This window comes from Chiloscyllium plagiosum, unplaced genomic scaffold, assembly GCF_037043375.1.
Source record: "Chiloscyllium plagiosum isolate Xiang-an unplaced genomic scaffold, Cpla_swu_hap1 HiC_scaffold_3, whole genome shotgun sequence".
In the NCBI taxonomy this organism is placed as follows: domain Eukaryota; kingdom Metazoa; phylum Chordata; class Chondrichthyes; order Orectolobiformes; family Hemiscylliidae; genus Chiloscyllium; species Chiloscyllium plagiosum.
In genome coordinates, this window is record NW_028270141.1 from 101,798,803 (window position 1) to 101,825,096 (window position 26,294).

Here is a 26,294-nt window from a genome sequence, read left to right on the forward strand (position 1 = left end):
TTCTGTGTTAGGATTGAGCCCTCCACTACCACCTGATGAAGGAGCGTCGCTCCGAAAGCTAGTGTGCTTCTCATTAAACCTGGTACACCCCAGTCCAACACCGGCATCTCCAAATCATCACATTTTTATATGTATGTTTTCACATCTTGTCTTATCCAGTGATAAATTTGTGCGACTGCAAATTTGGAAAGGATTTTCTTTTGCACTACTGCCTCATGAGGGAAATTTTAACTGAAAGCTTCAAGATTTTTGAGGAGGCTACAAGGGAGGGTGGGGTGATTGTCAATTTCCTTCCCTGATGACAACAATTTAAGGCCTATTCTGCTGTAACATCTGGACCATATTTCCCATGATTCTGCTGGCCAACTGTCCACCATACTCAGGCAAGTGTCTTAACCCAGAAAGTAGATCTACCATAAAACCTTCTACCCCAGAAGGAAGAAACAGATTTACTGGATCAGTAGAAACAGTCGGCAAACAGCTTTGAGACCAGTGTAGAATGATATATCCCAATTAGCCTCTCGTAATCCTTTTCCCAGTGAGTAGGGGTTGTTAATGGTGATTGCTGTTTTCTATTGGAAATGGTTTCCACCAGCAGCAGGCCAGTAAACCATTTAGTACCAACTCATACAGGCACTTCCAGGTTGGCCTATCTGGTTGTGGTGTGCACCTTAACATGATCCCTTTTCCAATATGAAGATTATAAGCAGGTTCGCCTTTCATCATGTGAGAATGTGAACATTAAGCCAGATTAGTGAAACAAGCTCAACGAAAATAAAGGAATCGTGATTGGAAACTGATAGAGTGCACACCAGGTAAAGAACAGCTCAATTTTTGTACTTTCGTGATTCAACCCAAAAAAGTTAAAAATCACAGGACACCAGGTTATAGTCCAACAGGTTTAATTGGAAGCACTAATTCAGCCCTGTCCAACACTGGCATCTCCAAACCCAAAAAAACCCCTCCAAAATATGCAATTAATTTTACGTACAGAAAATATCAGCACACAACTGCACCAACTATTTAAAAGAAGTACACTCATTCCAACAATTATTAAGTGTATAGTTGAAATGAATAGCACAAATGCATTTAGGAGGAAGTTAGGAGAAGGAAAAAAGTAAAAATATTGATGGGGTTGATGGGATTGTCTGGGGCTGAATAAAGCAGGGGTGGTGGGGTGGCTGGAGGAGGGAGAGGGTGTTGTTCATTTGGATCATCAGAAGTCTCAATCTGTTGAGTCGAATTGCCTGCTCCCATGCAGTAAACTATCTGAATTGAGACAAAGACAATTGATCCTTAATTAGATTTCAATAGTATTGTTCATTCTTTTTATCTTGTCTTTTGCAAAAGATTACAGTGCATCAGCATTATAAAGATAAAAGTGCTCAGTATGGATTTCATATGCTGTTGACTCAGCTCCATAAGTTTTTATTACTTGGTGAACTGACCTTAAAACAAGGTCATAAAATTGCAAAATACTTTTCAAAGTAGCAGGTAACATGTTTTATTGGTGTGGATATTGACTTAATATTTCCATGTTTTCAGAATCTCCTTTCTTAGCAAAGGCAGAAAATGACAATTCCCAATGACATACACACAGTGTAACTTTAGATGTGTACTCACTTAAAATTGGAAGGAATTTTGTATCTTTTTTGACTGTAGCAAACATGCAGAGACATACAAGGCTGGCAAAATCCATTTTAATTTGCAGTACTGCAGGAAAATGGCATGTGGGTATATTGGTTGCGAAAGTGATAGGAAAATAGCTGCCAGACATGGTTCTGGATTTTTGCTCCCAAAGCAAATGCCGAAACCCAACCTGAATGTCCAAATGGTTGGATTTTCACTCTGGAAGAGGGGCATTGGGGCAGGTTGGGTTGGAATTGGGCTCACCAAAGCTAGAAGTAGTGGAGATGTGGAGGCAACTCCAATGAAGATTAGACGATTCAGTTTGGATTTGGACTGGGTAGTTTTCTTGATCTGAACAAAACACTTTTCTCTTAGCTTGATTGTTTTTCCTGGATTGATGACTTGAGTGTTAAATTGCTGCTTCTATGTTGGATTTTGAAGAATTTACACACTGTCACGACATCTTCTTCTTAACTCATAGTGTGTGCTACTCACCAGAGTATGTCAATGATGCACATCTGCATGTCATGTCCAAATAACATCCTTTGTAGACACTTTGGAGATGATAACTTGTGGAAAATGCACGCAATGGCTAATGGTCACTTTGTCTCTTCCAAATGAATATTGACAAAAATGTTTAAAGAACAATGACCAGGAACATCTTTTGATCTAAGCATAACATTATTCTGTTTGTGTTAAAGTTCTGGATGCAAATACAACCGGCTGTGTTAACTGTTGTTTGGGTTGTTACAAGTCCTGTCTCGCTGATGTGATACTGCAGGGTAACTTCATCGTCTTATGACAGCATTTCAGATTTGGCATTGCGATCATTAGTTGCTTAACTTCTGTAAACGCTGCTTCTTGTCCCATGTCCCAATATCACTATACACCCTTGGCAGTGAATTGGTGTAATTATTCACCCTCTGATGACAAATTGGGAAAGACATTTGCTAAGTGTTTAAAAAAAAACAATAAAGCATTATATTGTTTTTCCATCAGTTGGTCACGACACAGCCGCGACATCTCTCACACTAGCAGGATCAAGGCAACAGCTTTTGTTGTCCGAACATGACCAATGTACTTGACTTTTGTCATCTTTAATTGCAATTGCTTCCTGTTCAGCTTCAGGGTCATCTGGTGAGCTCTGTCTAACAGTCACACTAGTCATTTGATCATGGTCAGGAATGGTTTCTTTCATTGTGTCTCTACATTCACAAGCTAGCAGATTGTCCACTACAGCTTCCATTCTGGGCAAATAATTAACTAGCTTACTTTGTCTTTATTGATATTTCTCTGGAGCCATGGAAATGTCCACAACATGTGCAACTATCTGTATGCTGAAAATGTGTTGCTGGAAAAGCGCAGCAGGTCAGGCAGCATCCAAGGAGCAGGAGAATTGACGTTTCGGGCATGAGCTCTTCTTCAGGCTCATGCCTGAAACGTCGATTCTCCTGCTCCTTGGATGCTGCCTGACCTGCTGCGCTTTTCCCGCAATACATTTTCAGCTCTGATCTCCAGCATCTGCAGTCCTCACTTTCTCCTCGAACTATCTGTATGCCCCAAACATAATCCAAAATGTAATTTGAAGGTTGGTGTTTTCATTAAACTTCACTTGCCAGTAATTATCCTTTACATCAAGGGTTGTAAAGAATTTTCCTTTGCATTTTGAATAAAATTTACTTCGAGATGATAAGTCTCCAGGAAGGTAATCTAATCTTGTAAAATATTGTTGTGTTGTTCTAGGATCTGTATTGAGATCAATGGCTGAATGCTCTGTGATGTGTTAATCTCATTTGGCACATTGAGGGCTATGAATCTGAGATTTAGACCTGCTCCAGCTGGGATGAGTGGCTTTTGTTTTCTGTCTGTGATCTGGAACTCCAGATATTCGTTGTTGCCATTGCATTAGGTTTCAGAGTAATGTGTTCTCACAGCATGTGTATGGTGTTATTATAGAGACTCAACATAACGCTTGAGAGTTTTATTTTTGGATCACCATGTTGAGCCACTTCACATAGGTCTGTGAAGGTCACAATATTGTAGCATATACTGGTGTTCATTTGACATTTCATATTGACTTGATGTCACCTTCTGCAGTTATCATCTTAACTGACACAAGCCATTTATCACCCATCGACCTGACTAAACCAAATTGTTTTTTGGCATGAAGTGATTCTACAGAACATTCAGCTGATATCCCTCCAATGGGCATCCAACGCCAATTCTATTATTATCATTGTCTTTCTATGCTAATGATTTAATATGAGCAAGATAATCATTGGTGACCAGCTGATGTAATTGGGGATATTTTAAGAGCCTAAGGGAATCAACTCTCAATTGACAGATGACTCTACCTGTGAAGAATCTGTCATGGCTTCATGCATCCCCTGTCACTCTGCTGGTTTCTCATGGGCTGCTCTTTCTTCTCCACTGTGCCAGAATCTGTGATCTGGAACTCCAGATATTCGTTGTTGCCATTGCATTAGGTTTCAGAGTAATGTGTTCTCACAGCATGTGTATGGTGTTATTATAGAGACTCAACATAACGCTTGAGAGTTTTATTTTTGGATCACCATATTGAGCCACTTCACATAGGTCTGTGAAGGTCACAATATTGTAGCATATACTGGTGTTCATTTGACATTTCATATTGACTTGATGTCACCTTCTGCAGTTATCATCTTAACTGACACAAGCCATTTATCACCCATCGACCTGACTAAACCAAATTGTTTTTTGGCATGGAGTGATTCTACAGAACATTCAGCTGATATCCCTCCAATGGGCATCCAACGCCAATTCTATTATTATCATTGTCTTTCTATGCTAATGATTTAATATGAGCAAGATAATCATTGGTGACCAGCTGATGTAATTGGGGATATTTTAAGAGCCTAAGGGAATCAACTCTCAATTGACAGATGACTCTTCCTGTGAAGAATCTGTCATGGCTTCATGCATCCCCTGTCACTCTGCTGGTTTCTCATGGGCTGCTCTTTCTTCTCCACTGTGCCAGAATATGAAGATGGAGACGATTCTCCTTCTCCTGTTCTTCATCTTTCTTGTTCTCCTTCTCTTCAGATGTCACAGCTTTAGGCCTGGTCTCTTCTTCGATGCTAAAAGCAGATAACCACCAAATCCAGCCTGAAATCAACTGAGTCATCTACCTACTGACTGTAAACTTTTCTACTTTTTATAGACTCTAACTTGGTTACTATGTTCATCCCAACTCTGTAATCTGCATTTGTGTCATATGTGATCTTGGCTTGCGTGTACAAAAGTCCATGCATACTCCACTATTTTCTTAAGTTTATTCAAGTATAACAACTCAACATCTTTAATTGTTTAACTCAAGAAATCCTGTTCAGACCTCTTTAGGCTTACAGTGTACAAATGTTTAAGACTGAGAAGTAACTAGTAACGTTGGTGCCACACAAATGTCGGGCAATGACCATCTCCAGTAAAAGAGAATCTAAACATTGCCCCATGACATTCAATGACATTATGACCAATTAATCAACATCCTGGGGGTTATCACTCACCCAAAACTGAACTGGATTAGCCTTTCAGATGCTCTTACTGAAGACGAGATCAGAGGCTAGGAATCCTGCAGCAGGTAACTCACTTCCTTATTCCCCAAAGCCTATTCACCATCTACAAGGCATAAGTCAGGAATATGGTGGAATACCTGTCTGGATGGGTATAGCTCCAACAACACCCAGGAAGCTTGACACCATCCAGGACAATGCAGTGCACTTGATTGGTACCACATCCACAAACATTCACTCCCTCCACCACCATTGCTCATTAGCAACAGTGTTAGAGAGCACCTTCCAAAGCCGCAACCACTGGTAATAAGGACAAGGGCAGCAAATACATGGGAACACCACCACCTGTAAGTTCCCCTCCAAGTCATTCTCCATCCTTCACTGCTAGATGAGGACTGGGCACTGCCAGACTGGGACTGGGCACTGCCAGTCATTCCATCGTTGTTGCTGGGTCAAAACCCTGAAACGCCCTTCTAATGGACATTTGTGGTACAAGAAGGCAGCTTACTATCACTTCCTCAAGGGGTCCAGATATAGGCCTCAGATACTCTCATCTCATGAATGAATTAAAATGAGCAATCTGTTTCAGTCAAACAAGGAAAGGGCTTAAATCTACGAACAGTAACTTGTGAGGGTGGGTGAGCTCAATGAGGACATCTGAGAATACTTTCCTGATCACAAGCCAATCAGATTCATAAGAGCTGGATATCTAGGTTCTCAGCTAACTGCCAGCCTCAAAAATGTGGGAGAGTGCCGACCAGTCAGAGTCCACTGTTGGTTCAGGTCCAGTCAATGGCTCTTTCCTGGGGTCATTGGGAGAGAGGGGTAAGGGGAAATGGAGGCAAGTCTAAGATTGGGTTACATTGGCATATCTTTGGCCCCCAACCCCCCTTTATCAGGAAACCTGCCAAAAATATTTGCCTTTTCAGGACCCCATCCTCTAATTCTCCAGGTTGTCAGGAATGCAACTGTGTTCCAGTAAGGATAACTGCACTTTTCTGCTTTATGGGAGGACAGGGTACTGGGGAAGTGATTAGTGCAGCCCTTGAGTGGCTGACCACTGATATTTGAAGACCTGAATTGTTGATGAGTTGGGAAAGTCTCCAATGGATTTTTCTCACACAGCATTTAATTGTTCATGTGGCAAGGAGAAGGCAATCATTTCAATAGGACCAGAACTCGCAATTATTCCTCTTTCTTCACACCTTCTTCACCATCTTGATGGGAGGTAAAAGATGCTTGAATAGAGAGCAGGGAAGTCAGTTGACCTCATCTCACTTGATCACACCTATACCAATGTAGATATCACCAATAGTCTCCCATGGTGAGGGGAGGCTACTAATTTAGCTACTTTAGCAAAGCTCCTGCTCCCTAAATCCCTGAAATGTAAGACATTTACATGATCTCCCACTCGAGCAAAGAGTCTGTCTGGGATTGCCTTGATGCACTGGTGTGTTGCTGTTTGTGAAATGCCGCAGATGTCTACAACTGAGCCCCGAAAAGAGATAATAACATAAAAACTTTGAGACTGCATTCACAAATATATATATGGAATCACTTCCCCATATGGAAATATGTGTACATGTTTTGGTGGTATATAGCTGTCACTGACAAAGCCAGAATTTGTTTCACAACCTTAATTGCTTTCAGATAACTGTTAAGAGTTAATCACAATGCTATGATTTTGAAGTCACATGTAGAATCATAGAATCCCTACAGTGAGGAAGCAGGTAATTCAGCCCATCAAGCCAACACTGACTCTCTGAAAAGCATCTCATCCAGACCTAGTCCCAACTCCCCACCCTATCCCATGGCCAATCTACCAAGCTTACATAACCCTGGGCATTATGGGGCAATTTAGCATGGCCAATCCACCTAATCTGTACATGTTTGGACTGTGGGAGGAAACTGGAGCACCCAGAGGAAACCCATGAAGACATGGGGAGAACATGCAAACTCTACACAGACAGTCACCTGAAGGTGGAATCAAACCTGGGTCCCTGGTGCGGTGAGGCAACAGTGCTAACTGCTGAGATGCCATAGCCAGATCTGATAAATATGGAAGATTTCCTTCACCTGAACACTGTAGTGCCTTTAGAATGGCAGTGTCTGCTGTTCAAACTACAACTACATAATCATTCAGAAACTTGCAAGCACACCATTCCAGATTCTCTATGTCGTTGCGTCATGTGCAAAGTCCCCACTGTACACGTGCATAGAATAGGTGCCATTTTGAAATGGGAATCAGACGGGGCTGGGAATGAATACGGCTCAGGGTAGAGCATAGGCAGGGCTGGATTGGGGTGAGTGAGAGAGAATAGACAGGGGTGGGTGGAGGGAGTAAGAGAGAATAGATGGGGTTGGGGAGGTGGGAGAGAGAACAGATGGGGTGAGGGAGAGAAAGGATAAGGCAGAGAAGGGGAGAGAGAAGGAATGAACAGGGCTGGTAGAAGGAGAAGTGATAGCAGATGGGGTGGGGGAAGATAGAGGAAATGGATAGGGCTCCCTCTCATACTGATCTCTTCCCCAACCTCCCTGGATCCTGATCCACTCCGCCCCTCCACCCCCCCCCCCTCCCCCCAATAATCCCTCCAGTTTCTGATCTCTCTCTGCACTGTCCCAGGCCGTGCTCCCTCAAGGCATTTGTATGTGCGCGCAGCATTTAAAGTGACACAGAATGTACATGCTTTCATGTCAGCAAATACAACCTTTTCAAATAATTGGTGACCGTCATGGTCACTACATTAGAGATTTCATTTTTCAGATTTATTAATTGAAAGTAAATTCAACTAGCTGTCATGATATTCCCAGAGCATTAGCCTGCTCCTATAGATTACTAGGCTGGTGAGTTATTGTACCAGGGCATATATGATTAGATTAGATTCCCCCCAGTGTGGAACAGGCGCTTCGGCCTAACCGTCCACACTGACCCTCCAAAGGGTAACCCAGCCAGACCCATTTCCCTCTGACTAATGCACCTAACACTATGGGGAATTTAGCATGGCCAATTCACCTGACCTGCACATCTTTGGACTGTGGGAGGAAACCGGAGCACCCGGAGGAAACCCGCACAGACAGGGGGAGAATGTGCAAACTCCGAGGCTGGAATCGAACTTAGGACCCTGGTGCTGTGAGGCAGCAGTGCTAACCACTGAGCCACCGTGCCACCCCACAGTGAACAATTCCCAAGTTAACTTGTGCCTCCTTCTGTTATGGATTTCTGTCATATCCATATAGGACATCCATATGGTCAACTTAGCTCAAAGTTAAATTCTGTTGTTCTCCTCCTGGCCATGTTGCCTCCCTTTGGCCTCACAATGTTCCCTCTGAAAACATTTTTTCATCCACTTTTCCACGACGCAAACTCTTCTCTTTGAGTGGCTCACTTTCCTTCCTGCCGGTTAGGTGCTCAAATCAGAATGGGTAAAACTAATGGCCCCATTCTCCAAACTCCACCAGGTCATGCACAGTTGGAACAATTTTTAAAGCTCTCAAAAGGATGCCTGAGCTCGCCAAAAGGGTACCTGGCCTGTCCAAAGAACTCTAGTAAGTTTAGACTTTTCCCACCAATGTGTCAAGCCCAGAAGTCATGTTTGAGAAACGTGGGTGACAGAAATCAAGACTAATTGGCGGCAGCTGGACTCTTATTCACCTTTCCCCCTCCTCCTCCTCCACCATCCCTTGGTTAAAAATAGTGAGTGCTGGGTACACTTGTGGAATTTCTGGATTTGACCTCTGGCACCGTTTTGGCTAATACGTGCAGTTCACATGTCTTGGTGAAATTCTGAGCTGCAGGCTGGGATTTTACAGGAACACGTGGAATAGGCTAGGGTTTCTGAGGGCAGGGGTATGGTATGCATTGCCATGTGAGGAGATTGCCAGATATATCCTGGTACCTTACACTCTTGCAGCTTTTGTGGAGCTGTCTCCATTGAGCATTCTGTGGTCCACAGAGGATCCCTGCAGTGGCCAAGGACATCCCCAGCAGCAATACCTCCACGTCCTCATTGCGCAGTATCACTTGCCTGTCCCTGTCTATCACCAGAGTCTAGATTAGAGTGGTGCTGGGAAAGCACAGCAGGTCAGGCAGCATCTGAGGAGCAGGAAAATCAATGTTTCGGGCAAAAGCCCTTCATCAGGAATGGAGGCAGGGACCCTACAGGGTGGAAAGGCTCCCTGCCTCCATTCCTGATGAAGGGCTTTTGCCCGAAACGTTGATTTTCCTGCTCCTCAGATGCTGCCTGACCTGCTGTGCTTTTCCTGCACCACTCTAATCTAGACTCTGGTTTCCAGCATCTGCAGCCCTCACTTTTGCCTATCTATCAGCAGGTTACTTTACCAGTATGCAATCCTCCCAGTCTGTTTCTGCTCTGTCCTGCAGTCAAGCAATCTAAAAGCCCTGGTATAATTAGGAATAGGAAAATCTATACATTTTTATAGCTGTTTCTGCGCCTCATGTTTGCCATTCTGGAAAAATGTCAGAACTTGCCAATCCACTGTTCAAATTTACCTTTCGGTCAATACTTATGTATTAAGGTTAATGTGTTAAGTACATTTAGGTGTGACAGTAAAGTACGTTGGGTTCTCTTGACAAAAGGAGAAATCACCCAGGGTTGTTGTCTTGCTTATTATTCAATGAGTACTGTTGTTGAGTTGTCTAAATGTGGATATCAGATGAGGGTAGGACGGAGCTCAGCAATTGTTCAATGGACTGTGATCATTCACTCACTAGGCAGGTGTTTGAGGAATGGGAACTTGGGCTGATATGCTGTGCACAGCCACACCTTAACATGAGTCAGGCTTTCTAAAGAGTAAAGTGCAAAAGTGGATGAACAAAGCACATCACGAGTCTCTGGTGATCCCCAGGGAGATGTCTAAATCAAAACAACAAATAACATTCAAATGAAGAAGTTAGTAGAGAAGATTTCACTTTTTGAAAGTTTAATACAAGTCAGAATTAAGGCAAATTTAGCATGGGTTAACAGGCAATTCACAGTCAATGCAAACAATATATTACATGTGGAATTGTAGATAAGCCAAAGATGGTCAAGTGGACATTGTAGACAGTCTATTTCCACACTATCATCCTAGTTTCAGCCTTACAACTCTTCCAACCAGAATTTCAGTCCCTTTGCTTAAAAGTCTTGGTCAATCCTCTGTCAGCAGCAGCATCTGTGTAAACAGGGGTTGTCCATATGAACTTCTACACTATAACTCACTTCTGTCAGGAACTTTTCCAACTTTCAGTTCCTCTTTTCTCTTTGGTCTTTCTGTTCATGTCTGGGTCATGGCCCCTGTATTTCAATTTCATTTTTGTTAGTAATGCTTCCAAATAGGGGGCCATCATATCATATAGACATTGTATAAAGTGACAATTCAGGAGTTAATATTCATATTGCATCGAGCTTTTAGGTGGAGACAGTTAAGCTCTGCACAAGTACCTAAAGCAAGTAGATATATTCTGTACAATTCCAGAAATCCCTTAGTAATTAGGTCTAGCAAGTTGAATTAAAATGTACCTATTGTGATGATGCAATAAACTATCTTGTTATCGAATACAAGTGCCCCTATCCTTTAGAGACACCAGTGGTCTTTCCACTAGCATGATAATTAAATAGACTTAGACTCAGCACAGAGGAAGGAGAAATGCAAGCTATTCAAACCAGGATACCATATGCTGGTACTGGTGATGTCTGAAATTGTGACATGTTCAATTATCCAAAATTTGTAAATGATTCCTTTATAATTGATACAAACTCTTTCAAAAGCTATTAGAGATTCCCCAGTGGAAAGTACATAAAAATTTTACTTACTGTTTTTGGGTCAAAGGCCATCACATTGAATTGTCAGTACTTGCATTTTCTGTGTATGACCAAGAATTCTGTCTCCTTATAATTTACCTATTCCTTTTTGACATATTCCCAAATTCAAGCAATATTCAAGAGATGCTCCATGTTTAATAAGGTTGTAGGTTACACAACTTATACATTTTTTTCTTTCTTTCCCATGTGTGCTTGATAATGCTTTGGTTTCAAAAGATATGACATATTTGAGAACCAGTAAATAAGATTGTTTCAACTCGTACTGTGCAATTGATTTCAAAGCAATTTTTTGCATGTTATTAATACTGGAATCAGGAAGTTTTTGTTGCAAACATTTCGTCCCCTGGCTAGGCGACATCATCAGTGCTTGGGAGCCTCCTGCGAAGCGCTTCTTTAATGTTTCCTCCGGTGTTTATAGTGGTCTGTCCCTGCCGCTTCCGGTTGTCAGTTTCAGCTGTCCGCTGTAGTGGTTGGTATATTGGGTCCTGGTCGATGTGTTTGTTGATGGAGTTTGTGGATGAGTGCCATGCCTCTAGGAGGCACCTAGAGGCATGGCATTCATCCACAAACTCCATCAACAAACACATCGACCAGGACCCAATATACCAACCACTACAGCGGACAGCTGAAACTGACAACCGGAAGCGGCAGGGACAGACCACTATAAACACCGGAGGAAACATCAAAGAAGCGCTTCGTAGGAGGCTCCCAAGCACTGATGATGTCGCCTAGCCAGGGGACGAAACGTTTGCAACAAAAACTTCCAGCTCGGCGAACAGAACCACAACAACTCGCATCCGAGCTACAAATCTTCGCACAAACTTTGAACTGGAATCAGACAAAGAGGACAGATCTGTCACGGTGCAATATGCTCAGTGTCTAGACAGAAATAACTTATATTTAGATCAAACTGAAGTACCAGTCATCACAGCAACATAGAAAAAGTGAAGACACAGAGCAAGAGGCTACTCAGCCCATTACTTCCATACCAGTGTCTTATGCTGACACTCACAAGAACAGAAGTTCTCATCTGGAGCATGTAATGTATGGAATCATTGCAAATAACAACAGAACTTCAATATGGGAGGTATTGAAGGGTGAGGGAGGAAGGGTACATTGAAATACAGGAGATAAGGAAAAGCTTTGTGAACCACAGAAATCATAGCATACACCAGTCTAATTTCATTTTTCTCTCGTCCAGCTTTCTTCTTAACAATGCTTGGAGCTGACTGTTCCAGAAGTGTGAAGGGACACTGAAACAAAAACCAAAGCACTTTCAGCCAACTCAGAGCAAATAAAACATCCGCTTGTGCAGAAAAAATCTGAACTTCAAGCCAACAGCCTGAATCCAAAGCCTGAATTTGAAGTTTTATTTGCCAGTGGAAATGGACAGGCAAATGAGCAAGATGACATGAAATAACTTGTGGTTCCATGCCCAACAGAATGTGCTGAGCAGTACTTTATCTGTAGAACTGATTTAGGTCAGAGTCAACTGGGTAGAAACAGGCAGCTGCCTCATGAATAAATTTAAGTGAGGGGTGGGGACAGCAAGGAGGTGAGGGAGAATGTGTGTTTTTGTTGGAATTCTCTTGCAATATTAACTGGGTGGGTCAGAACTCCCCTCTGGAAACAAAGCCAGAAAACTCATTCACATGAATGGATACTGCATTCAGTGGCATTACTATCAATGAATCTCCTTCTGTCAACATCATGATGGCTACTGAACTGGTCTACCCCTATATATACTATGCTTACAACAGCAATCAGAGGCCAGGTATTCTGAAGTGAATAACTCATCTTCTGACTCTCCAAAGCCTGTCCACCATCAACAAGGCTTATGTCAGGAGTATGATGGAACATACACCATTTGTTTGGATGTGTGCAGCCCCAAAATCGCTCAAGAGGTTTGATACCATTAAGGTCAAAGCAGCCCTGTTGATTGGCACCACATCCACAAGTGTCCACTCTCTCCACCACCAACACTCAGTAGCAACAGTGCGTCCTGTGTACAAGATGCACCACAGAAATTCACCAAGACTGCTGACACCACATATTCCCACCTCATGACCACACTTCCATCAAGAAAGACAGGGCAACGGACACATAGGAACACCATGCCCCACCTACAGCTTCCTCTCCAAGACCCTCACAATCCTAAGTATTGCTGGATCAGAATCCTGGAACTACCAGCCCCCCCCAGACCCTTCCCATCATACCCAACCTAACAGCATCGTGGGTATATCTACACCAAATGTATGTTTAAGAGGACAGCTCACATCACATCCTATCAACGAATAAAACAAATATTTTAGGTATACTAGTCTGCAGTGACTTTGGCCATTGTATTTGTGCATTTTGAGTTTGAAGTTTACTTCATTCTGATTTCTCTCCCCTCTTAGCTATTCACATAAGCACTCATTGCTTTTGAAAACAGAGTATTTTACCCTTGAACAGTTATAGTTGGAGGAAGAAGAACAATAGCAAGAGGAGACTCAAAAACCTAGACAAGCAGCAGTTTAAAAATTGTTTTTCTTAAATGTGTAACCCTTAAACTGCTTGTGGCCACTGACAACTGGACTGACCGGAACCTCAGAGATCCTGAAAGTGGAAAGTCTGGTTTTACCAAGAACTGGTAAGAAAGCAGATATACTGACCCCCTGAAAGTGAGTGAGCAAGTGAGAGAGACGAGAGAGGGAGATAGGGAGAAGGACAATTCCTGAGTACAGATCCTCTGAGGCTGTGACTCAGCATTTGCACTAATCTGTTCCACCTGTGTCTTCAAGGAGAAGTGTGTCATTCCAAGAAGCACAGGTTTAATCTTCATGGCAGACATTTAAACAATCACTGAATGTAGTGTAAAGGGTTCATCTTAAGTATGTGAGTAAACAATGTAAATCATCAGTAATGGAGGATCATATGATACAAGTCTCTATTAGGAAGTATTTCTGTGTGAAGCCTTGTACTAAGCTTTATCCTGTCTCTTGTCAGAAGACAATAGTATATAAAAAGTAAGGTTTACCAATAGGTTACCTCCTGTAGTCTCTGTCAATCACAAGCACGGACAACCTAAACTAAGTCCCAAAATAATGATGAAAGTTTATCATCAAAGCCTGTTGTGATCCTCTAGCTGCAGCATTCCTACAGATGGCTATAGCTTCCAGAGTAGAACCCAAACAGTTGATGTAATTCAAATCTCACTATATTGGCTGGAAGTGCCCTTCTCCTCACATTCAGTGATTGTCCTGAAATTCCCAACAGGCCTTTCAATATCTCACATAATCACTTCTCACATGCAAACAATTTTCTTGTTGGGGTCCTAAAGCCAATAACATTGTCTATTTCAGCATCTTACTTTCTGATTAATTGTCTCATGGACTGTCCCATGAGGCCTCATTCCTAATGAAGGGCTGATGCCCAAAATGTCAAGTCTCCTGCTCCTCGGATGCTGCCTGACCAGCTGTGCTTTTCCAGCACCACATTCCCAGCTTCTTAAAGCTGTCAAGCATAATTTGAATTCCACTCCCCTCCTGAGGATGGCAATTTCAAACCTTTTGAAACTCAGCAGCGCATTCATAATTGGCTCAGCTGTAATAACAACTCTTTCAATAATGAAATGCGTTGAGGCAGTGGGAACAGATGGCAATGATCTTTTTCTCACCTGGATGCCCTATCAACAAAGTACTTCAACAGTGAATTTACTCTAGTTAACTGCGACAGTCTACATTTTCAGTTATAAAGTACTGGAAATTTAAATAACTTTAGACCATGACACATGAACAGACCTTAGCTGCCCCTCAAGAGTATTTACATCTCCTCCATAAACCTGTGACTCTCGTACTGCTGATTAAAGTCTTTGGAATAACAAAAAGGAAGTGTCTTTAAATTCAGTATTTACTTTCAGTGCTCCTGCTGATCTATGTTTCACATCTGATCAATTCATGTCCTGCTCCCTTTCCACTATAGGGAAAAATTGTATCGGCTAGAAATGGGGGTGAAATTTTCACACCAGGGTCCTCTCTGTCTTTTTTAAAGATCTCTGGTGAAATATCAGGTCTAGGGGTTCTTTTGTAGCTCCCTCCATAGTCTCTTTTCTTCCTCACTGACTCCTGGTTGTTCTACCACTTCAAGATTCTCAGGACTCTTCTCCACAATGGTCCTGGGTACCAGATGTGTGTCAATGCCATCTAACCCGAAACTTTCTCTCCACTTACATAAAAGTCATGTGTAAGACTTTGGTCAGGCCACATTTGGAGTACTGTTCTGGCCACCGCACTATCAGAAGGGTTTAGAGAGGGTGCAGAAGAGACTTACCAGAATGTTGCCTGGATTGGAGTATATTAGCTTTAAGGAGAGGCTGAACAAAATTGGATTGTTTTTGCTAGAGCGTTGGAAACTGAGGGGCTGACCTGATAGAATTATATAAAAGTATGAGAGGCAGGAATAGGATGGATAGTCAGAGCCTCTTTCCCAGGGTGGAAATGTCAAATACTAGGGGACATACATTTAAGGTGAGAGGAGTTAAGTTGAACGGAGATTTGCAAAGGATGTTGTTTTATACACAAGGCATTAGGTGTCTGGAACGAGCTGCCAGGGGAAATGGTAGAAGCAAATATGATCGCAAAGTTTAAGAGGTGTTTAGACAGACACATGATCAGACAGGGAATAGCGGGATATGGACCATGTGCAGGCAAATGGGGTTGGTTTAGAGTAGTATCATGGTCAGCACAGATACGGTGAGCTGAAGGACTTGTCTTATGCAGTACTGTTATAGAGTCATAGAGATGTACAGCATAGAAACAGATTCTTCGGTCCAACTTGTCCATGCCAACCAGATATCCCAACCCAATCTAATCCCACCTGCCAGTACCCGGCCCATATCCCTCCAAATCCCCCCTATTCATATACCCATCCAGGTGGCTTTTAAATGTTGCAATTGTACTAGCCTCCACCACTTCCTCTGGCGTGAAAAAGTTGCCCCTCTTTTATATCTTATCTATTTCACCCTAAACCTACGCCCTCCAGTTCTGGACTCCCCGACCCCAGGGAAAAGACTTTGTCTATTTATCCTATCCATGCTTCTCATGATTTTATAAACCTCTATAAGGTCACCCCTCAGCTTCCAACGATCCAGGGAATGAGCCCCAGTCTGTTCAACCTCTCCCTATAGCTCAAATCCTCCAACCCTGGCAATATCCTTTTAAATCTTTTCTGAACCCTTTCAAGTTTCACGACATCTTTCCGATAGGAATGAGACCAGAATTGCACGCAATATTCCAACAGTGGCCTAACCAATGTCCTGTACAGCCGCAACATGACCTCCCAACTCCTGTACTCAATACTCTGACCAATAAAGGAAAGCATACCAAATGCCTTCTTCACTATCCTATCTACCCGCGACTCCACTTTCAAGGAGCTATGAACCTGCACTCCAAGGTGTTCTATGTCTATGCTCTTCAAGGTCTCAGGGCCAAATCCTGATAAATGCTGATAAATCAGGGTGCCTGATAATAACTTGAATAATATACTTGTGCTTAAAATACAAGAGAGTGTGAATTAGTGTGACTTAAAATATACAATGAGGATTAAGTGGTCATAGAGTCATAGTCAAAATTCTCAGAAACAGGCCCTTCTGGCCAACTTGTCCATGCCAACCAGGTTTCCTAAACTGAACCTGACTCATTTGCCTTTGTTTGATCTACACTCCTCTAAACCTTTCCTACTCAGGTACCTGTCCAATTGTCCCTTAAATTTTGTAATTGTAACTCCCTCTACTATTTCCTCTGGCAGCTCGTTCCATATAACACCACTCTCTGTGAGAAAACTTTGTCCTTCAAGTGCCTTTCAAATCCTTCCCCTCTTACCCTTAACCCTTGCCCTCCTAGTTTTGGGACTCCCTGACAATGGGGAAAAAGCCTTGACTATTCACATTATCAATAACCCTCATGATTTTATAAACCGCTATAGGCTCACCCCCTTAGCCACCTATGCTGCAGCCAAAAAAGCCCCAGCCTAATCCTCCAACTCAAATCCTCCAGTCTCGATAACATCCTTGCAAATCTTTTCTGCATCCTTTCCAGTTTAATGACATCCTTCCTTTGGTAATCAAATACATGTGACTTACATGTGTTCATTGATTTGTAATGCTGTGTTTGTGTGCATTCAATTATCCATGGGTAATAATTCTGCTTCTTTTCCAAAGATTTTGACTTGTGCTCATGGCGAAAGGATATCTTTATGTTGTGCATGAGATAGCTTGTCCAGAATCATGAATTAACTTTGATTTGCAAAAACGAGTTTACATAGTGCAAATAGGAGTTCATTGTGTTCTCTTCCTGCACTTCCTGAATCTGACGCAGTTTTATTCTTGTTTCCTCTTTAAGCTGAAGTGAAGAGAGACTGAGTTGGTTGGCCTTGCAAATGGACATTAAATTGTTGCTGTTTTTTGGACAGGTCAGAAGATGGAAGAAGAGTGACAGATTCAACCCAGATGAATTGCTGCCAATAAAGACAGACAAATCAGATTCCTGTGCATCTCAAATGGGCAAAGTCCCTAAATTAGCAGCTCAATCATCCATAATCGAATGCCACTGTTGCCAAACGAATATAACTCATAAATCTGATGGATCACGGCAAACCCGAAAGAACTCCAAGGTATAGCAGTTACAGTTGTAGAAATCTAATTTAAAGAGCAACTGTCTTCATCAAAATTATAAGATTTTCTTTTGTCTGTAAAGAAGGACTTTGTAACATTTTCATCCTGATGCTACTTTCAACTGATACCATGATGGGGGGCCATGGCCAATTATCAAGCTGTCATGGGTTCACAAACAAGAAAAACAACTTGTGCTTATCTGTACTTTTGGGAGACCAATCAGTTAGCTCTGAAGTGCAGGAACTGTTGATTTATAGAGAAATGTAACACCAAATTTCCTCACAGAATGTCATAAATTCCATTTTTAAAAATTCACCAATGAGACGTAGGCATCGCCAGCCGGCAGCATTTATTGATTAGATTAGATTAGATTAGATTACCTACTATGTGGAAACAGGCCCTTCGGCCCAACAAGTCCACGCCGAAGCGCAACCCACCCAGACCCATTTCCCTACATTTACCCCTGCCCCTGACACTACGGGCAATTTAGCATGGCCAATTCACCTGACCTGCACATTTTTGGACTGTGGGAGGAAACCGGAGCACCCGGAGGAAACCCACGCAGACACGGGTAGGACGTGCAAACACCACACAGTCAATCGCCCGAGGTGGGAATTGAACCCGGGTTTCTGGCACTGTGAGGCAGCATATTGCTTGGCCCTAGTTGCCCTTGAAAAGGTGGCGGTGAGCTGCCTTCTTGAACCACTATAGACCGTGTGGTATAGTTTGCCCCACAATGTCCTTAGAGGGAATTCCAGGAATTTGACCCTGCAACAGCGAGAGAACGACAATATATTTCCAAGTGAGGATAGTGAGTGGCTTGGAAACGAAAGTGTAGGTAGTGATGTTCCCCCATTTATCTGTTGCCTTTGTCTTTCTAGATGGTAGTGGTTGTGGGTTTGGAAGGTACTGTCTAAGGATCTTTGGTGAATTTCTACAGTGAATCTTGCAGATATTACATACTGCTGCTACTGAGCATTGGTGGTGGAGGGAGTAGATGCTTGTGGATGTGGTCATTTGTCCTGGGTGGTGTCAAGCTTCTTGAATATTGTTGGAGCTGCATCCATCCAGGGAAGTGGGGAGTATTTGATCACACTCTTGACTTCTGCCTTGGATAGATTTCGGGGTGTCAGGAGATGATTCTCACTGCATTATTCCTAGCCTCTGATCTGCTCTTGTAGCCACTATGTTTATATGGTGAGTCCAGTGGCATTTCTACACAATGGTAATCCCAGGATATTGTTAGTGAGGGACACAGTAATGGTAACACCATTGAATGTGAAGGGGCGATGGTTCGATTGCCTCTTATTGGTGATGGTCATAACCTGGCATTTGTATGGCATGAATGTTACTTGCCACTTCTCAGCTCAAGTTTATATATTGACCAGATAGTGTTGCATCTAGATATGGACTGCTTCAGTATCTGAAGAGTCATGAATGATTCTGAACATTGTGCAATCATCGGCGAACATCCCCATTTTTGAATTCATGATGAAGTGAACGTCATTGATGAAGCAGCTGAAGATGGTTGGGCCTAGGACATGACCCTGGAGAAATGTCCTGGGGCTGAGATGACTGTCCTCCAACAACCACAATATCTTCCGAAGTGCCAGGCATGACTCCAGCTGGCAGAGAATTTGACCCATGATGACCATTGCTTCCAGTTTTGCGAGGGCTCTTTGATGCCACACTCAGTCAAATGCGGCCTTGATGTCAAAGTCTGTCACTCTCACCTCACCTGCGGAATTCAGCCCTTTTGTTCATGTTTGTGCCAAGGCAGTAATGAGATCAGGAGCTGAATGGCCCTGATGGAACCCAAACTGGGTGTCTCCGAGCAGGCTATTGCTGAGCAGGTACTATTTGATAGCACTGTTAGTGACACCTTCCATCACTTTACTGATGATCGAGAAGAATTTGATTGGGTGGTAATTCGCCGTGTTAGATTTGTCCTTGTTTTTATATTCAGGATATACCTGGGCAAGTTTCCACATTGTAGAGTAGATGCCAGAATTGTAACTGTACTAGTTCTGGAGTAGAAGTTCTGGAGTAGAAGCCTTCAATGCTATTGCCGGAATGTTGTCAGGGTCCATAGCCCTTGCTGTATCCAGTGTGTCCAACCATTTCTTGATATCATGTGAATTAAATAGAATTGGCTGAAGACTGGTATCTGTAATGCTAGGGAGCAATAGAAGAGGCCACTTGGCACTTCTGGCTGAAGATGCTGTGAATGCTTTAACCTTATCTTCTGCACTGATGTGTTGAGCTCTTCCACCTTTGAAATTGGGGATAACTGTGGATCGTCCTCCTCCAGTGAGCTGTTTAATTATTCACTCCTGTTCACGATTGGATGTGTCCAGGACTGCGGAGTTTAGATCTGATCTGTTGAATGTGGGATTGCTTAGCTCTGCCTATCACTTGCTGCTTACGCTGTTTGGTCTGGAAGTGGTCCTGCTTTGTTGCTTCACCAAGTTGACATTCCATTGTTGTTGCTCCTGGCATGCTCTCCTGTACTCTCCATTGAACCAAATGAGATGTGATTGGTTTTGATCATCAAATCATCTCTTTTCGTGGTGTTAGTTGAGGATGAATGCCGCAGGATGCTGTAAAGCAGTTGTGTTTCAGGGTAATTTTGTTGTCTGTAATATATCTCTTCCAAAAATCAGGAGAAATATATAAATTGAAGCTGATCAGATAATCACTGTTTTGTACTGTCACTTCGAGTCAAAAGCCTCGACCTCTTCAAACAGGACTTGATGTCCTGTAAGTTCACAACATGGAGAATGTCAATTAAATGCTGCACTTTAAAGATGGCATCCCGAAAGTGATGCACTGCTCTAATAAAGGAAAAGACTTGCATTCTTAATATGCCTTACACAACCATCAGCTGTCTCTAAGCAAATTACAATTAATGACCTAGGTCACCATTATAGTGTAGGAAATGCAGCAGTTAGTTCTCATGTAACAAGTTTCCAAAGACAGCTATGTGATGATGAAGACCGTCTGTTTTTATGATGTTGATTAAAGGCTAAATACTGGGCAGGATTTGGGTTAAGGTTTTCCTGCTCTTCTTCAAAATAGTCCTGTGGGACCTACTGCATATGGGTCCATAGTTTAATATTGGAAACAGAGCACTTCAGACAGTGTCGTGCTACCCCATACTGCACTACACTGGACTATCAACCTTGATTTATGTGCCAGAATATTAGAATCAGGGGTACTACCAACAGAAATATGGCTGATATTTATGGAATTATATTTTAGTAACAAATCAGATTTCAGGGATGAATTTCTATAACCGCCATTTTCTAAGATCTTACACTTCAAGTGAAAGAGTCCTTATGAAAATTTAGCCCTTACCTCATCACATCTCAGAAAGATGCTAGAAGCTATAACCTTCAGATTGAGAGGTGAGAATGTTATCCTCCAATATTAATCCAATCTTAAACAAAGAAATGTCATCCAAGCACTTTCGCGTTCAGATGTTTTCCTCTGTTTGCAATATTTGTGATTTTGTATCAGCTGTTTCTGGCATAGTTACATCGGGTCATGAGTGCAGAGGTATTGATGTTTTACTGCTTTTTAAGAGTCACTATGTGCACATGAATGTTATATAGTTTCTCTGTTAATGATAGACTGACAAATGCTGCTTTCAGGTTCTTGAAGTGTTACAGTTGAGCAGACCATTTACTTTCTGTAAATTGTATCAAAAGTATTTAAGCAAATTAATATAATATTCAAGGTAAAATGTATATGGACATTTTAATCAACTGTTCTAGCACACGTGAAAAGCAGATGGGACTGGAACCTGGACTTACTGACCCAGACGAGGGACATTACCACTGTGCCACAGAACTCTCCACACAGAGCAAAACTCAAAAATAGATATAGGTAGACTCAGATCCCAAAGTGTTGGCCTGAGAGAGGTTGCTAGCTCCAGGCCAGACCTTTATTTACGTTTGGTTAATGTAATTTCAAGACAGTCGATATAAACCAACTAGGTAGCCCTATGAGGCAACACTTAGCAGATTGCTATGGACTATTAACAGAATGAACTGTCACCTGAATATATGACCTTACAGTAATTTATATATTTATTTCAATAATGAAAATATTATTATTCACCCTGTACCAATGAGCGCAACTACATTGGTCCATCATCAGAAGATTTATTACTTACAACAGGGATTGTTTTGTGAAAAATGGAGGAAGTCCTAGATGGGTTATGTTCTTTCATTAGTGTTAAGCTGATATTCCAGTTAGTCCTGCAAAAGCACATCATTCGGACCAGCGTAATAGGTCCCAGACTATTACATAAAATTATGATTTGCTGTTCAGGAACAATAACATTTGTTTTTTAAAAATTTCAATGGTTTCAAATATTGAGGTTAGTCTGGGTATCTCATAAATTATTTGATTTACATCCAATCAACTTTGATTTTCCTGAAGAAGGGCTTATGCCCGAAACGTCGATTCTCCTGTTCCCTGGATGCTGCCTGACCTGCTGCGCTTTTCCAGCAACACATTTTCAGCTCTGATCTCCAGCATCTGCAGACCTCACTTTCTCCTCATCCAATCAACTTTGTCAATAAATTAGTGTATTCTTTGGAAAGAAGGGGAAAGGTTATTTATGAATTTATTATGCAGAGGATCTTAGAGTGGACCTTGCTTGAGATTTGATAATGTCAGGAGTAAATACTTCCATGTACTTGGACAGTTTGTACCAACACCTGGACAAAAGTTTCAACAAAGATAAACTGCCCACTTCTTGAACAAACAGTACTGTGGAAAGCTTTGTTAAAAAAAAAGAACTGAAACAAATAAATGTGGGAAAATATTTCTGAAGCTTTTGATTCTCATTCACTGTTGATTACATCTACCAGTGTTACATAAATAGTTTGAAAACATTGCAATCATCACCTATTATTGCAGCTGTAGACACAATTAAAAATGATCAACCTTTACCGTGAGATTTTTCTAGACAGTGATATTTATGCTTCTCTTCATTTAACTGACTGGACAATAAATTTAGGCCCAATTTACTTAGCTTATGTTTTTGTGCCTTGCTTATCAGATTGGGTGGATAGCAAGACAGTGTTTATTGCCCTTTCCTTCTTGTTCTAACCTCAGGCCAGAGTAGGTGCTGACATTCTTCAATAAGTTCAATATTTACAACATTCAATTGATTTTATGATTACTCATAAAAAATCAGCAGAGGTTAATGCAGTTGTTTAATGTAGACGCATATCTTATCCCACTAAATATGAGTTCCACCAGTTGAAATATGAAGCCAGTTGAAAGGGTGACCCTTCAAGAGCAGCTGCTTGTACCGCTGCTGCCCAATTTTAATCAATGCTAAACCATGGATGTAATAACACATTGGCCCAGAGTTTTGCTCATAGGGCAGATACACAGAGATGGGTGAATTGCCCGCTCTGCAAACCCGACCTTGGAGAAATTGCTACCAACTGTCCATTCTTTATTCGGATTGAGGCATCAGCATTGGCCGGGACAAATTCCCTGATCTTCTTCTCAGCAGTACCATGCGCCTTTTTAACATTAAAATGGGGTCACATTTGGTATCGCACCTGAAAGACAGTGCCTTTACAAGTGCAGCACTCATTTAATTCTGAAGTGTCAGCTTTGCTCTTTATGTTCAAATGTTGGAATAGGACTTGAATCAAGGACTTTGTGAGGAGAGGGAGTTTTATTAACTGAGCAGCAGAGAGTGGTACAAATATGGAACTTGCTAACAAAGTGAGTGGCTGAAGTGGATAGCATACAGTAGATGCATTTAATGGGACCTTGAACCTGTTAAAGAGGGAGGAGGGAATACAGGAAATAAGCTGATAAAGTTACTCGAGGAAAGATAGGAGGTACCTCAAGTACAACGTAAATACCAGCGTGGCCTGGTGAGGTCATGGTTGGTTAACTCATTCCTGTATTACTATCATATGTCATCTTTTGCCATGCTTATGTCATTTAGAAAATCCATTCTTTATTACAGCACATTTTCTTTGCAATAAGTATATATCTATTCTTAGCAAGATCACAGGATGAAAGGCTCCAAAAAACAAGAATGTTTCCAGGGTTGGAGGGTTTGAGCTATAGGGAGAGGTTGAATAGGCTGGGGCTATTTTCCCTGGGGTGTACGAAGCTGAGGGGTGACTTTATAGAGGTTTATAAAATCATGAGAGAAATGGATAGGTAAATAGACAAAGTCTTTTCCCCTGCCTGGCAGGGTTGAAAACAGGAGGGCATTAGTTTAAGGTGAGAGGAGAATGATTTAAAAGTGACCTAAGAGGCAACGTTTTCACGCAAAGGATGTTGCGTGTATGGAATGAGTTGTCAGAGGAATCGTTGGAGGCTGGTATAATTACAACATTTAAAGGGCATCCGGATGCATATATGAATTGGAAGGGTTTACAAGGATAGGGGCTAAATCCTGCTAAATGGTACTAGGTTAATTTAGGATATCTGTTTGGCATGGATGGGTTGGACTGTTTCCATGTTGTACATCTCTATGACTCTATGTCCAAAGATTCAGCTCTGCCATTCAATGAGGCTATGACAGATCTGATAATGCTCAACTCTACTTTCCTGCCTTTCCCTGTAAGCCTCAATTCTTTTGTTGACTTAAAATATACTTATACCTTCAGTAAACTTGTAAGACCATAAGACAAGGGAGCAGAAGTAAACCATCCCAAGACAACCCTTTTGGATTTTTGAATAAGACACCAGAAATACTCCACATCCAGCTATCCTTCCACCCTGAAATGCTTTATTCCTGATTCAATAATAGTGCCACCCATTTTATTTCTTCCATAACAGGAGGCAATGTTGCCTCGTACTCTCAAATGATGTTTACTGCAGCTGGTATTATCACGTGTCTCTGCAGTGTGTATCTTTAATCCATGAATTTAATTGGAATATATTTAATTAAATCAGATTTCACAGAAGTCTGAACATCCTGTAAGGCATGAAAATGTTGACAAAGTAGAGTGGAAGAATATCATGTTAGATTGATGACTCACTGAGGCATTCTTATTTCATCTGTCTCCATTTGCTTTGTAATCCAGATGCTCTTCACAAACAATGCACTCAATCCTTCCAAAGGGTTTTGCTGCATCATATTATTCTTTTGTAAGTGGATATTTAGAAAACAAAAACATCTGGAAATGAGGGACATGGTACATGAAATCAGCATTATTGGAGGAATTTTCAATCTGACCTCATCCATCCAGTGAAAAGTTTTAGAGAGAATTAAATTCAAGCCTGCCCATTTTCCCTCCATTCTTGCTGCACGTGTGTTTCAGTACAACCACTTTCCTATTGAATAGGAAGTTTGCCTAATTCCTACAGACACAGCACAGATTTGAACCTCTTATGTTTGATACTGAAATCTAAGACCAAGTTTTGCACGCACCCTGCAGCAGTCCCATTCAGGTTTTAGAGATTTACCTCAGTCACTGCACAGTGCTACTCCTATTTTTAGGCAATTGCCTGTTAAAAGGAGTTGCATGATTAGGATGCAGCAAATCAGTTCTTTTGGAACTGGCTCATACATTGTTGCTAATTGATGCATCATCATTGAACTAAACTACGCAGCCTATCTCTTTAAGTTCTTACTGAAAGCCATAACTGAGTCTTCCTTCAACTTCTTCTCAGGTAATACAACCTAGATCCGCAATCCTCACTGCATAAAATGTTTTTTTCCTTCTTTTACCAATTACTTTAAATCAATGTTCTCAGGTTCGTAACTCTTGTCTCCACGAGAATAGTTTCTCCTTAACTACTCCATCTGAATCTTTCATGATTTTGAACACTTCTATCAAATCTCACTGTTCACTAAAGCAATCAACCACAGCTTCTCCATCTGTCTATGTAAGTGAAACCCCTCATCTCTGGAACAATTCTTGTTGTCAACTTGGATGGGCAATAAATGCTGCCACAGCTAGTGATTCCCACACTCCATGACTTAATAGAAAATAAATATTTTCTGCACCGCCTAAACCTACAGTGCAGTAATTCTTCCTACAGTGTTGTCTCCAGAATTGGACTTCAGTAGAGACTGAGCCAGTGTTTTATAAACGTTATTTATAACCTCCTTGATTTTGCAGACTATGTTTCTTTTTATAAAATCCAGGATCTAGCATGCCTCTTGAACTATACTTTCAGCCTGGTTTGCTACCTTTAGTACACATATACCACTGGACTCTGTGTCCTTGCTCCCTTAGGAGACAGTGAGGTCTGCAGATGCTGGAGATCAGAGTTGAGAATGTATTGCTGGAAAAGCACAGCAGGTCAGGCAGATTGATCTTCCTTCCCACTTTTCTGCTCCCCCCTCCCCCCGACTTATCACCTTTACCGCCATCTCCATTCACACTCTCAGCTACCTACTCCCCAGCCCCATCCCCACCCATTTATCTCTCCACCCCCCGAGGCTCCCAGCCTCATTCCTGATGAAGGGCTCTGGCCCAAAACGTCGATTGTCCTTGCTTCCCCTCTTTCAATGTAATTAATATTGTCTCCCCTCATTCTTTGTACCCCAATGTATGACGTTGCACCTCTCTGCAATAAATTGCATCTGCCCCATGGCTGTCCATTCCCCTAACCTCTGTATTCAGTTCCTTAGCTTCATATTGG

At 41.9% G+C, this 26,294-nt stretch overlaps 1 protein-coding gene across 4 annotated transcripts in view; it reads left to right on the forward strand.

Moving 5' to 3' along the window:
* The window catches only part of sgk1 (serum/glucocorticoid regulated kinase 1), a 100,798-nt gene that overhangs the window by 22,691 nt on the left and 51,813 nt on the right, over positions 1-26,294 (forward strand). For 2 of the 4 annotated variants that reach the window (XM_043686298.2, XM_043686308.2), the window contains one exon: positions 17,450-17,650. The exons of the other annotated variants lie outside the window; for them this stretch is intronic. In XM_043686298.2, the coding sequence (XP_043542233.1) occupies positions 17,450-17,650 (201 nt within the window). The remainder of the gene's footprint in view (positions 1-17,449; positions 17,651-26,294) is intronic. 4 annotated transcript variants of the gene reach the window in all.